General features: G+C 39.9%; 4 protein-coding genes and 1 non-coding gene across 5 annotated transcripts; 3 read left to right on the forward strand and 2 right to left on the reverse strand.

The window, feature by feature from the left end:
* Positions 1-406: 406 nt before the first annotated feature.
* LOC111790212 (probable glutathione S-transferase) lies at positions 407-6,711 on the reverse strand. Its single transcript, XM_023671061.1, has 3 exons — positions 6,499-6,711; positions 1,485-1,784; positions 407-848 (listed from the first exon to the last, which is right to left on the reverse strand). The coding sequence occupies exons 1-3, from the start codon at positions 6,508-6,510 to the stop codon at positions 486-488; spliced, it is 675 nt and encodes a 224-aa protein (XP_023526829.1). The 5' UTR covers positions 6,511-6,711; the 3' UTR covers positions 407-485.
* On the forward strand, positions 2,549-2,688 carry LOC111791927. The gene has a single exon (XR_002814715.1). It is a non-coding gene; the product is annotated as a small nucleolar RNA Z247 (small nucleolar RNA).
* Positions 6,712-7,302: 591 nt separating the features above from the next.
* On the forward strand, positions 7,303-10,666 carry LOC111790211. The gene is made up of 4 exons (XM_023671060.1): positions 7,303-7,669; positions 8,728-8,832; positions 9,080-9,136; positions 10,048-10,666. Exons 1-4 carry the CDS (start codon positions 7,418-7,420, stop codon positions 10,363-10,365), a joined length of 732 nt encoding a protein of 243 aa, XP_023526828.1. The 5' UTR covers positions 7,303-7,417; the 3' UTR covers positions 10,366-10,666.
* Positions 10,667-10,705: 39 nt separating this feature from the next.
* Positions 10,706-11,369, reverse strand: LOC111790215. The gene is made up of 2 exons (XM_023671063.1): positions 11,276-11,369; positions 10,706-11,067 (listed from the first exon to the last, which is right to left on the reverse strand). The coding sequence occupies exons 1-2, from the start codon at positions 11,350-11,352 to the stop codon at positions 10,725-10,727; spliced, it is 420 nt and encodes a 139-aa protein (XP_023526831.1). The 5' UTR covers positions 11,353-11,369; the 3' UTR covers positions 10,706-10,724.
* Positions 11,370-11,612: 243 nt separating this feature from the next.
* Positions 11,613-12,425, forward strand: LOC111790210 (dirigent protein 18-like). Its single transcript, XM_023671059.1, has one exon. It carries the CDS (start codon positions 11,653-11,655, stop codon positions 12,391-12,393), a length of 741 nt encoding a protein of 246 aa, XP_023526827.1. The 5' UTR covers positions 11,613-11,652; the 3' UTR covers positions 12,394-12,425.
* Positions 12,426-14,327: the final 1,902 nt, after the last annotated feature.

Genomic DNA, 14,327 nt, shown 5'->3' on the forward strand with positions numbered 1-14,327 from the left:
GGTTGAGCCATTAGACAAAATTTGAACCTTCCATCTCACTTTAGGCCAACAATGCTACGGCACCATTTAGTAGTCATCCCTCAAAGTGTTACCTAACTCGTTAGTCCTCTCTTTCATGGCGTTATCTACACTATACGACGATGTCACAGTGTTTCGCGACCGTTCGTCTCTCTTTACTCTTTCCTCTTGTTTTTCTTATGTTTCTGGGTTTTGTGTTTTGGTGGGAAGAACGTCAGAATTCTCAAGGTTGTCGACAACGGGTAATATATATATATATTTTGTAACCATTGCAAAATTATAAATAGAATAATGTTTATAAACTAAAATTAAATAATCATCCAACGAAATTTTAGAAAATTAGAAAATACATTTCAATATTAAAATAACATATTACAAATAAAACGACATAAGATATAAATTTAAAACAAAATAATAATTAAAAGCCATAAAGCCAAAAACCCAGATCAAATTGAAAATCGCATTAATCATTTCCGGGCAGTTTGGAGTAGGTACTCCCGCCGGATCTTGAACAGGGGCACCATCTGGGCGTGATCCGGCAAATTGTCTCTGATGACGGCGGCTTGCCGGAAATTCTCCGCCCAAGCATGGAAGCGAGGGAATGTATCTGGTTCGTAGAGCTTTATACCGACGACCTCTTGGAACACCGGCAACCACCGCGCGAGAATCCCGTAGGCTAAATCCACCATGTTAATTTCATCTCCGCCGAAGAATTTCTTGTCGCCGAACGCCTGTTCTTCCAGCGTCTGCAGCACTTCCAAGCTCGCTTTTCTCACCTTTTCCCTATCTTCTTCCCCTTCCACCACAAGCATTCCCCGAAGAACAGGGATCTGCCCGAAATTTATTCGTTAATTTCAGAAAAATAGCCTCTAAAAGGTCTTTTTTGACTATTTGACTTTTACTTGTATATGAAAATACAATTTTACCCTCTCAACACTCTCATTCATGTCATTACGAGTCAAACTGGTTGAATTCCGGCCGCCGGGATTGGCGGTTGAAGGAAGCCCGGCCGGGCAGTGGCACCATTCTTTTTATCATTATTTAATTTAATTTAAATGTTTATTTCCATAAATTATTATTATTACTTTAAGGTTTTTAAAGATCCATTGATTTTCTTTCCTTCGTATCTTAAAAAAAATATATTATTTTAAGGATTTATTTACGATTTTTTTTAAATCTATTTGATTCCGTAAAAATAGTATTAATTGAAAATTTATGAACTCGGGTTGTGCTCAAGTTTTCTGGTCAAAACGAATAATGTGACAACAGAGTGACTTCGTGACCCAAAAGAAACTCACACCAAAACGGGAAGATGGCAAGAAAAACAAACTTGCCAAGTTTGATTGATGTGGTGCGTCAGACCAACCAGGTAGCGGATGCCCACTTTTGGCCGGAATTTATAATTTGAGGGATTGAGGGTATAAATGTAACTTCACATCTATATTAGATTTTCAGAGGAAACATACCTTATCCTCAATAAACTTGATCCAGAAGCGAGCCGCAGCTCTCTGAAACGGATCGGAAGGGAGCAGCGGGTTCTCCGGCCAAGTCTCGTCGATGTAGTGGAGGATGATCATGGAGTCGCAGATGGGGTTTCCGGCATGGACGAGCACCGGAATGGTCTCGTAGACTGGATTGTAGTGCAAAAGCAGAGCACTTTTGTGGGGAAGATTCTCCTGTACAAATTCGTAGGGGATCCCCTTAAGCTTCAGAGCCCAGACCACTCTGCAACTAAACGGACTTAGCCCATTTCCATGGAGCTTCACCTTGTTAAACCTAAAATAGATCATAACTGTATATACTAAAATAGTCTAAGATTTACTAGTTGTTATGATTTGAAGGGTTTGTTACCAAATCTATGATTTTATGGTTTGTTACCAAATCATAGATTTGGAATGTAATCTTCATTATACGCATCTATAAATACATGAGGTCGTGACCCATATAGGTCATCGTGCCATTCAATCTAACATGGTATCAGAGCCAAGGTTTATTTTTTAAACTCCTCGCCATGTCTTCTTCCTCCTCTCCATCCACCATCTCCAACACCGTCTCAACTACCATGGCGACTTTTGGCCCAATCCCTCTACACCATGTTGTCACAATTCGTCTAACCAAAAACAACTTCATCATATGGCGTGCCCAGCTCCTCCCCTACCTACGGAGTACGAAGCTTATGGGCTACCTCGATGGCACCAATGTTGCACCTGCCAAGCTGGTCCCTTCCTCAACTGCTGCTGGTGCTGAGCTGGTCTCTAATCCGGCCTATAATCAGTGGTATGATCAGGATCAACAAGTCCTTAGCGGCCTTCTCTCCTCCATGTCTGAGGAGATTCTTCATGATGTGGTTGCCGCTACTACGTCCAAGGAGGCGTGGGATACCCTGCAGCGGATGTTTTCATCGTCAACTCGTGCTCGCACTACTCAGATTCGTGTTGAGCTCGCCACGTCCAAGAAACGAGATCAATCTGCTGCAAATTATTTTTGCAAGATCAAAGGGCTAGCCACCGAGCTGGCCGCCGCCGGCTCTGCCTTGCAGGATGATGATGTGATCGCGTATCTTCTCGCTGGTCTTGGCCCTGACTATGATCCCTTCGTCACCTCAATGACTACCAAGAGTGAAGCCCTCACCCTTGATGATGTGTTTGCACATCTAATGACGTATGAAGCTCGCCAACTACAACACCAGGCTGAACTTCAGTTAAATCTTGGATCTTCTGCCAATTATGCTAGTCGTGGTGGTCAGCAGAAGAATCGTGGGCGTAGGGATCGCGGTCGTGGTCGTTCTCAAGGTTATGCACCCTCTCGTCCTGCTGGTGATCGTCGTGGCCCTTCTGCTCGTCCTTCCTGCCAGATCTGCGGCAAAGTGGGGCATACTGCTATCCGCTGCTGGCATAGGATGGATGAGTCCTATCAAGATGAACCTTCTTCTGCTCCTCCTACGGCACTGGCGGCTACTTCCTCTTACAAGATTGACCCAAATTGGTACAGCGACACAGGCGCTACGGACCATATCACCAGTGACCTGGATCGTCTCGCTGTGCGTGAACGTTATCATGGAGGTGAACAAGTTCAAGTCGGCAATGGAGCAGGTTTGCGTGTTTTGCATACTGGTCATTCTCTAATTAATACTGCTACTCGTCCTCTTGCGTTGCGTAATATTTTGCATGTGCCTGAAATTTCCAAACATCTTCTTTCTGTTCATAAATTTTCTCGTGATAATGACGTATTCTTTGAATTCCATCCTTGGCATTTTTCTATAAAGGATCGACAGTCGAGGAAAAGTCTCCTAAATGGGAGGTGTGAATCTGGTCTTTATCCTATTAAGCCATCCGATGTCGATAATCTCAAGCACGCCTTGGTGAGCAGATCTACTACTCACGCCCAATGGCATGCACGTCTTGGACATCCTTCATCTCAAGTAATAAAATCCATTTTGCGTCTAAATAATATTTCGTGTGCTAGTGAGTCATCTTTGTCAGTTTGTAATGCGTGTCAGTTAGCAAAGAGTCATCGATTACCATATACTAGTTCTTCCCATAGGTCTTCGTCACCTTTGGAACTTATTTTTTCGGATGTTTGGGGCCCTGCACCTCCATCTGTTGGGGGTTTTAAATATTATATTAGTTTCATTGATGATTTCAGTAAATTTTCGTGGATCTATTTGATGCATGATCGTACAGAAGCTCCTCGTATATTTTTGCAATTCCAAGCTCATGTTGAGCGCCTCCTAGATACTAAAATCAAGTGGGTCCAATCTGATTGGGGTGGGGAATATCAGAAAATTCATAACACATTTTTTCGTTCCCTTGGAATTGGTCATCGTGTTTCGTGCCCTCACACACATCAACAAAATGGGTCTGCTGAACGCAAGCATCGTCATATTGTTGAAACTGGCCTAGCCCTTCTAGCTCATGCTCATGTACCTATTAAATTTTGGGACGGCGCGTTTCTTACAGCCACATATCTCATCAATCGTCTTCCTACTCGTGTCATCGATAAAAAATGCCCCTTAGAGCTTCTTTTTCATACCCCACCAAATTACTCCTTATTAAAAAATTTTGGGTGTGCTTGTTGGCCTCATCTTCGTCCTTATAACAAACAAAAGCTCTCTTTTCGATCAAAGGAATGTGTCTTTCTAGGCTACAGTTCTTCACATAAAGGGTATAAGTGTCTTGACACCGATTCTGGTCGTGTCTATATGTCTAGAGATGTCATATTTGATGAAAATGTTTTTCCATTCAAGAGAGCCTCACCTAATTCTTCCCCAATCATGCAGTCGACGCATAATGCCCCTGATTTGTGCACCTTGCATTTGGGTAATAGCAGTACTAATTTGGAGAATGATCACATGCATATGTCTGGGCCTACTAACTCTTTGGATGCAGAAAATTTGGTGTCTACATCAGCTTCGGAATTGCCGCAACAATCCTCCGCGTCGCTGCCATGCGAATCGGCGTTGGTTGTTCCGCCAATGATTGAGGCCTCGGCTCCTCCGCCAGCAGATGATATTGCGCAATGCCCGGTCGAATCCTCGGCCGCTGGTCAACCAACTGCTGTAGCATCGGTTGCTCCCCTCGCAACGGCTGATACGGCCGTCCCCTCAAATGTGGATCCTGCACCTACTACTCATCCGTATGGTACTCGATTGAAGCACAATATCAAGAAACCCAAGGTGCGTACAGATGGAACAGTAACATATCTTGTAGCTCGGTCTTCTGCCTCTGAACCTACTTCACATATTACTGCTATGGAGCATCCCCTCTGGCGTCAGGCAATGAAGGATGAATTTCAGGCACTTCAAAAAAATAAGACATGGCACTTAGTTCCTCCTCGTGCTGGTCTTAACGTTATTGATTGCAAATGGGTTTTCAAACTCAAACAAAAGCCAGATGGCTCTATTGATCGCTACAAAGCACGCCTGGTTGCTAAAGGTTTTAAACAGCAGTATGGCGTTGATTATGATGATACCTTTAGTCCAGTTGTTAAGCCCACTACCATTCGGCTCTTATTATCTCTTGCTATTTCTCGTGGTTGGGCTATTCGGCAGATTGATATTCAAAATGCTTTTCTTCATGGCCTTCTTAATGAAGATGTTTATATGAAGCAGCCCCCTGGATTTGTGGATTCTCAACACCCTGGTTATCTCTGCAAGCTGGATAAGTCGCTTTATGGCCTTAAACAAGCTCCGCGTGCCTGGTTTTCTCGCCTTAGCTCCAAACTATTACAGCTGGATTTTACACCTTCAAAGGCTGATGTCTCTCTTTTTATTTTTAACAAAACGGGCATTCAGATGTATATCCTCATCTACGTTGATGATATTATTATCATCAGCTCATCTTCTACGGCTACTGAGAAACTTCTTACACAGCTTCAGGATGATTTTGCCGTCAAGGATCTTGGTATTTTGAGTTATTTTCTTGGGATTGAGGTCCGCCATACTTCTAGTGGACTTATTCTGACACAACATAAATACATTCGAGATTTATTAGCCAGAACCAATATGCTCACCTCCAAAGGTGTGCCCACACCTATGCTTCCCAGTGAGAAGTTGTTATTGAATGGTGGTGAAAAGCTCTCACCTGAGGATACTACTCGCTATCGAAGTGTCGTTGGTGCTCTCCAATATTTGTCTCTGACACGTCCTGATATATCCTTCTGTGTCAACAGAGTGTGTCAGTTCATGTCCTCTCCGACTTCTATACATTGGGCGGCAGTCAAACGAATTCTCCGTTATCTACATGACACTATTGATATGGGTTTGTGTCTTACAAAGTCCAGCACTGATTTGTTGAGTGCCTTTTCAGATGCTGATTGGGCTGGGAATCCTGATGATCGTCGAAGCACTGGAGGCTATGTGATCTTCTTTGGTGGCAATCTTATCTCTTGGAGTTCGAGGAAACAATCGACAGTTTCTCGTTCTAGTACGGAAGCCGAATATAAGGCGGTTGCTGATGCCACTGCCGAATTAATTTGGATCCAAGTTCTCTTGCGTGAGCTCGGGATCTCGCAAGCGCGAGCGCCTAGCCTATGGTGTGACAACATTGGTGCCACCTACCTATCCGCCAATCCAATCTTTCATCGACGGACGAAGCATGTTGAGGTTGATTATCACTTCGTTCGTGAACGAGTATCGACTCGTCAGCTTGATGTTCGACTCATATCTTCCAAGGATCAGCTCGCCGATATCATGACAAAGCCACTGCCAGCTCCTTCTTTTAGCTATTTTAGGCGCAATCTGAACTTAGTAGTACATCGTCCAGATTGAGGGGGGGTGTTAAACCTAAAATAGATCATAACGGTATATACTAAAATAGTGTAAGATTTACTAGTTTATGATTTGAAGGGTTTGTTATCAAATCTATGATTTTATGGTTTGTTACCAAATCATAGATTTGGAATGTAATCTTCATTATACGCATCTATAAATACATGAGGTCGTGACCCATATAGGTCATCGTGCCATTCAATCTAACACACCTCATCCGCCATTCTTATGCCTATGGGATCTCAACCAAGCTTTCGTTTTATAATGCCGCGATGAATTGGCGACTTTTCTTAGCCTGGCCAGTAAGCTCGTTTGTTCATTGCGTTCATTTTTGTCTGGTTTCTTTTTGGTTGAATATTAAATGTAATTCATATATTTTTTTTTGTTTTTCCACGTGGAAAATGGTCCTCCATGACGTAAGCTCGTGCGTGTCCTGTATCCATCTAAAAAATGAAAAATAAATAAATAAATAAACTTAAATGATATTTTTTTTTTTACAATTTTATAAATTTTTTTATCATAAATTCTTAATTTTGATAAAATTAGAGAAAATGTAAGAATCTTCGTTTGCTAATTTTTTTTTTCGATTTTTTATGCTTATTTAAAAAGATTTACGTGATAATTTTTTATTATATTAGTCATATTTTTCGGATTAATCTAATTTACGTCATATTTTTCAATGAAATTAAGTGAAAAATAGATAAAAATGATTAACAATTAATCTAATTTGATTCGAATTTTTAGGATTTAAATTAATATTTGAGATTTTATTAAAATAAAAATTTTAATTTATAAGAATTTTAAATGGATAAGTTTTCTTTAAAATTAAATTATTTTGTTAAATTTTTTTTTTTCAACAAGACGTGAATTGAGNAAAAAAAAAAAAAAAAAAAAAAAAAAAAAAAAAAAAAAAAAAAAAAAAAAGAAACTAGAATGAATTTTTTTTAATAAAAAAAATCATATTATTATTATTAATATAATATGAAGATATTTTATTAAGATATTTTGGGAGAAAACTGGGTTTCTATTTTGCAACCGCCATTACCTAAGCAATGTCGGCCAGATCACAATGCTAATCGCCGATCGCGCCATCCTCTCCAAAACCCTTTTCGCCTCTTGAGCTTTGAATTTATGGCGCAAAGTGACTTTCTCCGGCCGCCGAAGAAAGCAAGGAAGAAGAAGAAGCGAGAGAGTGTCTTGGATGAACAAGGGCAACGAAATGGAATCCGTAATGAACTTCTCCAAGATCCTTTCGAGGTTTTAGGTCCTGATCTATTAATGACGATACTTAGCTACGTTGATGCACGCAGCGTGGCACTTTCTCTCCTTGTCTCTCGATCTTGGTACGCCGTGGCTTCCAGCGATCGCCTATGGAGTTCGAAGGTCAGCGTCTTCACTCCGTTAATTCGTTTATGTTATGGTGCTTGTGATTATATTCGATTCTCTGGAATTGGATTTTGGTATTTGATCTTCTGTTGGTTGTGGTAATTGTTTTCCCTGTGCAAATGGAGTCGTTCACTCGTTTTTGCAATTAGAAAATCGTTTCGTTTGTGTCGAACCGGGGTCCTTATTCTGTGGCTTTCACTTCTATTTTTTTTTTTACGTACTTATCTTCTCTCTCGTCGGATTTGAATCTTAAATTTATGTAGCCTGTGGTTTCTTTTGCTGAATTCAGCTTTTTCTACCTAGATAGATCATAACAAACTGCAGTTAGTGAATTTGTAGTTCAATCTCTCATGTTAATATGAATTATTTCTCTCGGTTGTTGAAAACTCATCTTCAAATCATTTCCTCGACTCTTTCTAAGAGTGATATCCACATTTCTATAGTAAAAAGTGTTCTAAGCCTGTTAAAACTATGAGGTAGATAATCAAAATCGATGCAAGTGTTCCTGGGAGAAGTATGTTAAAAAAACAAGTGCTGTACTTGCTAGAAAAGCCATTCCAAGATACGGAAGCTTGACATCATGAAATCCTTAGGAGAAATTCTGAGGTTATCCCATCTTGCTTTCGCCCTTTGATAGATACGAAATTGTATGTGCATAGTTTTGACCTATATCCGTCTCTATGTTCCTGCCCAGAAGGTGTGTGTATTTTACAACACAATGTCAAGTGCTTGTTTAGGTGTGTTTGAAAGATGCATTGTAGATTATTTTCTAAAATTCATGTCTTCTTTTAGGCTTTTAGAAAATATTAGATGTTATATGAACAAGGATTGAAGTTGAAGCCAAGAAATTCACATCCTTCTTGCTGGATAGCTCATCCCTGGTTATGCCAGGGGATAGTTATGACTGCCTGTCATGTGTATGTTATTAGACACTGGGATAGATGATTTAAAATTCTACAAATTTTAAAGGGTGTAGCTGCAAAAAAACTAACATTCTTTACTGTTTACTGTAAAATTGAACATTTGGTAAGCAAGTTTATTGTATTTTCTCTTAGTGCATGGAACTGTGGCTCAGGAAAGCACATATCCCTAGATTGGCACGAACCCGAAGTTTTTCAAGGCTGGCTGCCTATTCGTTATCCATCATGGATGGCAAACGAGTTAAGTTTCTCTCTCCACCCCCAAGAAATAGTTTCGGGAGTATGTCGTTCCATATACTTATATATGTGTGTTACTCCATGTATAGTTGTGTGAACGCAGTTGGGATGACAAAGTGCATATACTGAATCTCGTCATCAATAATTTAGAAAAAAGAATATGTTCCACACATGTACTCCCAAGCATGGCATAATGAGAAGCATGTATTACTTTGATATCGTTTTTCATGGGTTTAACTTTTTGTATCAGACTCGCATTATGAGGGAAGATTTATGTGCTCATGCCTGGCAATTCCACTTCAATAAGGTATGCTGGTCTTTTATGCAGTCATCAAACATTCTTTTTTTGGACGCTAACCATCATGTAATGAATTAGATGATATGAAACCTGGTTAGGAGAGGAGGATATTGAAGTTCTAAATTAACTGGATGGAATTCTTTTACGTTTGTGTTTTATGATTGTTTCAACCCGACTATGTTATTACATATTTTCTACACATTTGAGCACCTTTCATCTTTTCTACACCATTCCTTAGGCATCTTACGGAGATTCATGGTATCTATATCTGATTTTATCCTCATCTTAGTTGTACACCCAACTATATGGTTTCCATCAGAAATATCCATAATTTATTTAAGTGTGCCCTACTCACTGAGAGAGGTTAGATGGCTGGTGGTGGATGTTTTAGCAATACAAATTTCATGGATGATCCTCACAACTTAGATAGCCATGCTAGTGATTGTGTTAAAAAAAAACATCTNAAAAAAAAAAAAAAAAAAAAAAAAAAAAAAAAAAAAAAAAAAACTCTCATACCCACTTGGATTTGGAACTGTCTATGGAGCATGATAATCGTATATAATGCGTCTATTTTCAAATTTGTGTGGTGTCATGGCCGTGTCTATGTTTCTTCGTGAAATGTCTATGCTGGTACTCACAATATTGATGGCCGTACTAGTGATTTAGAGGGTATATCCCATAAGGTGTCTACTGCTTGATCCTGAATACCTTTTGAGAAGTACAATTGCATGGTTTTATTATCATGCTCGAGTGCAGGCTGGTTTTAGTCCAAGCTTCCAATTTTCTGCTTAGATGCAAATGTATCTAAAGTTATAATGTGCAACTGACTGAACATCCACGTCCAAATCTTTAAGGCAACTTTCCTGATGAGGGGCAAATTGATTCATAATGTCTGGTGAGTTAATTTCTGTTCCCTTCAGGAAGCTCCGATGTACTGGCGGAATCTTGATCCGTATTGGCAAGGCAGCCACCCTCTGATGCGCCGATATTTCCATCCTGATGGGAGCCAAACTGCTGATCCTGATGATAGAGTATGGGGTGGGCATGAATGCTGCTTTTCCACGGTTACAAGTTTCATCGGCGATGGGGAGATCAGAGAACACTATGTGAGGATAAACAGATGGCCAAGAATGTTTGTGTCAAGGAACGAAGATTGGAGCTGGAAGATGTCGAATCATTTCACCTCGTACTCAAGCATAGCCGATGCCGACAAGGATAGCGGGACGGGGCCACTCTAACAGCTGGTGAGAAAAATGCTTGTTTGCTCTTTCTAGTAGAGGCTGTCGCTTTACTGTTAACAGAATTTTTGGTAGTATGGGAAAGGAATTGGTGTTGGGTTAGGATCACATTTTCTTTTGATCCTCTGCACAGAATTGGGAGTGGACTTTTGGTTTTTTCCTGAGAAAATGTATGTATATGTTTCTTACTAGCAAGCATTAGGATTTGAAATTAATAAGTTGAGTGAATTTGTTTTTCTCAAGTCATATACTTTGTTAATATCACTTGTCATTCAGATATACATTAAACTTTCGGGGCCTATGTTATGTGTGGAACCTTAACTCGTCTTAAATATTAATTTTAGCATTTTAGAGGTTTCTTAGTAAGTTATGCCTATAGTCATGTATATGTTAGATACAATATTCAAGCCATTATTAACATATGAGTAGTCAAAAGTTAGAATTCTCCACTGCCGCTGCTCGTACAGGCGCTTGTATATTCCGGCCAACTTGTCGGCGTCCGGCAGGTTATCTCTGATCAGAGCAGCTTTCTTTAAGTTATGGGTCCAAACGTACAAGCCAGGGAATTCATCGCATGCACAATTCCTCCGAACTCCAAATCCAGGGTGCCGATCTCCTCTCCGGTGAAGAATTTCTTGTCGCCAAGGCATTGTTCTTAGGAATTCGATCGCCTCTGCCCTAGCTTTCTCCCGTTCTTCACCGCTGCAGGAACCGATTAATCAATGTTTAGTTGGATACTTTAGAAATTTAACTCACCACATAGACACAAACTTAAAGATGTTCTGATGAAGCCGATTTGAGTATGGTTTGGGAGAATCACTTGTTATCATCTTAGAACACCAATAGTTTAATCTCTCACCTTACAATTATTAAACTGATAAAAACTCACGAGACAACAGTGTAACCTTACCTCAATTGGGCCGTGTGGCTGTGCAGCGTGGACGGGCAGAGGTTGGGGATCATAAGGAAGAAGCAAGTCCCTGACATTGATGTATGTGGATTGGTTAAACCCTCCACACTGAATAACAGCTATCTTCAAAGCCCTGCAGCTTACCTACTCAACAATGGAAATTCTGAAAATAATGGCCAAAGCTAAAGCTAAAGCTAAAGCTAATTCGGAGAACTGAAGAACAGAATCCAACAACTTCACCATTTTTGGTGGTTCAGACCAACTCCAAAATCCAAGATTGACTAATATTTTCAGCACTACATAAAGAGTAGAGTTCTGTACCTATTTGCATATCACCACAAGAATTGTGATCTAAGAGTTCATACGGACTCTGCAACATGTTCAGGCAGTCATCTTTCTCAGCCTTCCTTGCAATGGCAATCATCGTGGTGCATTTTGTGGCGTGTAAGTCTGCCGATGCCGGGGGACACGAACCGGTCCTTGAATTTTATATGCATGACATTTTCGGTGGTGGCAGCCCAACGGCGAGACCGATTACTGGCCTGCTGGGGAACATATACACTGGTCAAGTACCCTTTGCAACACCTATAGACTTCCTTCCCCCAGATGATGGTATTGCAATCCCAAATGCCAATGGTGCTCTCCCTACTGTTAATGGCATCAATGGGATCCCTCTAGGGACTGGCTTGTCTGGCACTACTTTTGCTGGAAATCCCAACCCACAAAATATACCCCACACCCAATTGGGACCTGATGGGTTGGGACTAGGCTTTGGAACGATTACCGTTATCGACGACATCTTAACCATCGCACCAGAGTTGGGCTCGCAGTCAATTGGCAAGGCACAAGGGGTGTATGTGGCTAGTTCAGCTGATGGAACTACGCAGATGATGGTATTTACAGCCATGGTTGAAGGAGGAGAATATGGTGACAGTCTCAACTTCTATGGAGTATACAGGATTGGTAGCCCCTCGTCGCATTTGTCAGTCACCGGAGGAACAGGCAAGTTCAAGAACGCACGTGGGATTGCAGAGGTGCGGTCGCTCATTCCTCCAGGCCAGCACGTCACAGATGGAGCAGAAACATTGCTGAGGTTCATTGTGCATCTAAGCTACTGAAAACCGTGGTCTGTAGTTCCTATCAAATGCACCTGCAAGTCAAAAAAAAGTAATCTAGTTTCATGAAATTTATATATTTCTCAGTTGTAATTCTTTGTAACCATAAAATGAATGAACTTAGTTGGATTTGATGATAAAATTTAAAAGGGAATACTAAACTGCATCCAATTATTACTAGCGCAATAGAAAGAGGATAAGGCAATCCATTTGGAGACTTCTCACTGCCAAAACATAAAAGATCTAGAAATGAGTGAGGAAGAAGAAGAGGTATCGGTTCCTTTGAGAGTCAAATGCATCTCGGATTCACTAAACTACAAAGCAAGGCAAGAAAATCAGTTCTACACAACAAATTTTTGAAGATGGCGTTGATTACAGCAACTACTGAAGCAGTTAGCATGGTTACAGGTCAAATTCACTGTTTATGTTAAATAATCTAATGAAAGAGAAATCCCAAAGACCAGATTAGTAGAGTTTTGATTTTAAATGATAATCAATAAATCATTAGACGAGACATTGGATATTTAAACAATTGCTCAACCGGAATCAACTGGAATCAACTGGAATTATAGAAAAAATGCTTCATGGAAGATAACATGGTTAGATGAACTGGTATTAACTCAAATCAGAAAAATGAGAAACAAAAATGAATTTAACTCACGTTTTAGATGAACTGGTATCAACAGGTGCACTACTGGAAATAACATGGTATCCCTCCTTTTTCTCCTCGTGCTTGTATACATCGGATCCAATACTTACATTCGACGAATGTGCTCTGATTTATCCATGCGTCCAGTTCAATCTCGTAACTCTTCTACATTTCACTGTTAGCAACATACTCATTACTCGCTCAATATGCTCACAGAATGCGAAGAATGCGCATTCGAAAAGATTAAGTTATTCGGAAATATAATCATACGTAAATTACTCGAAGAGACTCGCAAACAATCACTTTCACTTAACAATGAGCAACTAATCTACCTATGATGCGAACTCTCAGCATTAGGAAATCGCAAAATCAAAACAAGATAATTAGAGAGAAACAGAGGAAATGCAAGAGAAAATTACGCGATTTCAGTACGGTCTTAGCGATTACACTGCCAGAAGCAGAACAACTCGGCAAAGAATCGAGCAAAGGCGAGAAACGAAGCTTCTTCCCTGTTGAAACGAACGGCGAGCGAACCACCAATCCTTCCATTTCTCGTTCTCTTTTCCTTCCTAAAACTTCATATCAACCTACAACAAAACCATAATTCTCGCCGGCCGGCAGCGGTTTAACCGGAGAACAGCTCCGAAGTGAGGTTGAATCCCCGCCAAAAATCGGTATCTGATTCCGAAGATTGCCACGTCGCAGTTGCAGACATAAAATGTGGGATGATTCTCGAATATGTAAAAAACGAATTGCTGCGCTCAACCCTACGACGTCGTTAGGCAATACCCGGCCCATAGTGGTATCAAATATATGAGACCATTAAGCGATTATTGGGCCTGGGCTTTAGATACAACCCAATGACACTCTTTTGGGCTTGAAATTTGGGCTTTTAATTTCCAATTTTCGATAATTTTTATTTTTTTATATAACATTTCATTTTATGTAATTAAAACGAACAAATACCAATTCAATAAATATGAAATAGTAATTATTAGAAATATTTTTAAATATGAAAATCTAATAAGTTTGTTTCATAATATATATATATATATATATAGAGAGGTGTGAACGTGAACATAATTCAATTGGTTAAAACATATATCATCGATCGATGTGACAAAACCTCTTCCTCTATTTATTATGTTGATGAATTTTAGACCTTAAGTTGAACGAGTTGACACGTAAAGAAAATCACCTTGATTTTTTAAACAACGATCTAGATGATAAAATAAATTTTTAAAAAATTATTTAAAATTAAAAAAAATTAAAAAAAAAAAAAAAAAAA

Source organism: Cucurbita pepo, chromosome LG03 (assembly GCF_002806865.2).
Source record: "Cucurbita pepo subsp. pepo cultivar mu-cu-16 chromosome LG03, ASM280686v2, whole genome shotgun sequence".
NCBI classification, from domain to species: domain Eukaryota; kingdom Viridiplantae; phylum Streptophyta; class Magnoliopsida; order Cucurbitales; family Cucurbitaceae; genus Cucurbita; species Cucurbita pepo.

Coding starts and splice junctions, on each gene's coding strand:
- LOC111790211 (XM_023671060.1), top strand. CDS start 7,418: ATGGCGCAAAGTGACTTTCTCCGGCCGCCGAAGAAAGCAAGGAAGAAG. Junction 8,833..9,079: donor CCATCATGGATGGCAAACGA/GTTAAGTTTCTC, acceptor TTTTTGTATCAG/ACTCGCATTATGAGGGAAGA. Junction 9,137..10,047: donor GGCAATTCCACTTCAATAAG/GTATGCTGGTCT, acceptor TGTTCCCTTCAG/GAAGCTCCGATGTACTGGCG.
- LOC111790215 (XM_023671063.1), bottom strand. CDS start 11,352: ATGTCAGGGACTTGCTTCTTCCTTATGATCCCCAACCTCTGCCCGTCC. Junction 11,068..11,275: donor AGCCACACGGCCCAATTGAG/GTAAGGTTACAC, acceptor CGGTTCCTGCAG/CGGTGAAGAACGGGAGAAAG.
- LOC111790210 (XM_023671059.1), top strand. CDS start 11,653: ATGTTCAGGCAGTCATCTTTCTCAGCCTTCCTTGCAATGGCAATCATC.
- LOC111790212 (XM_023671061.1), bottom strand. Junction 849..1,484: donor TCAAGTTTATTGAGGATAAG/GTATGTTTCCTC, acceptor AATTTCGGGCAG/ATCCCTGTTCTTCGGGGAAT.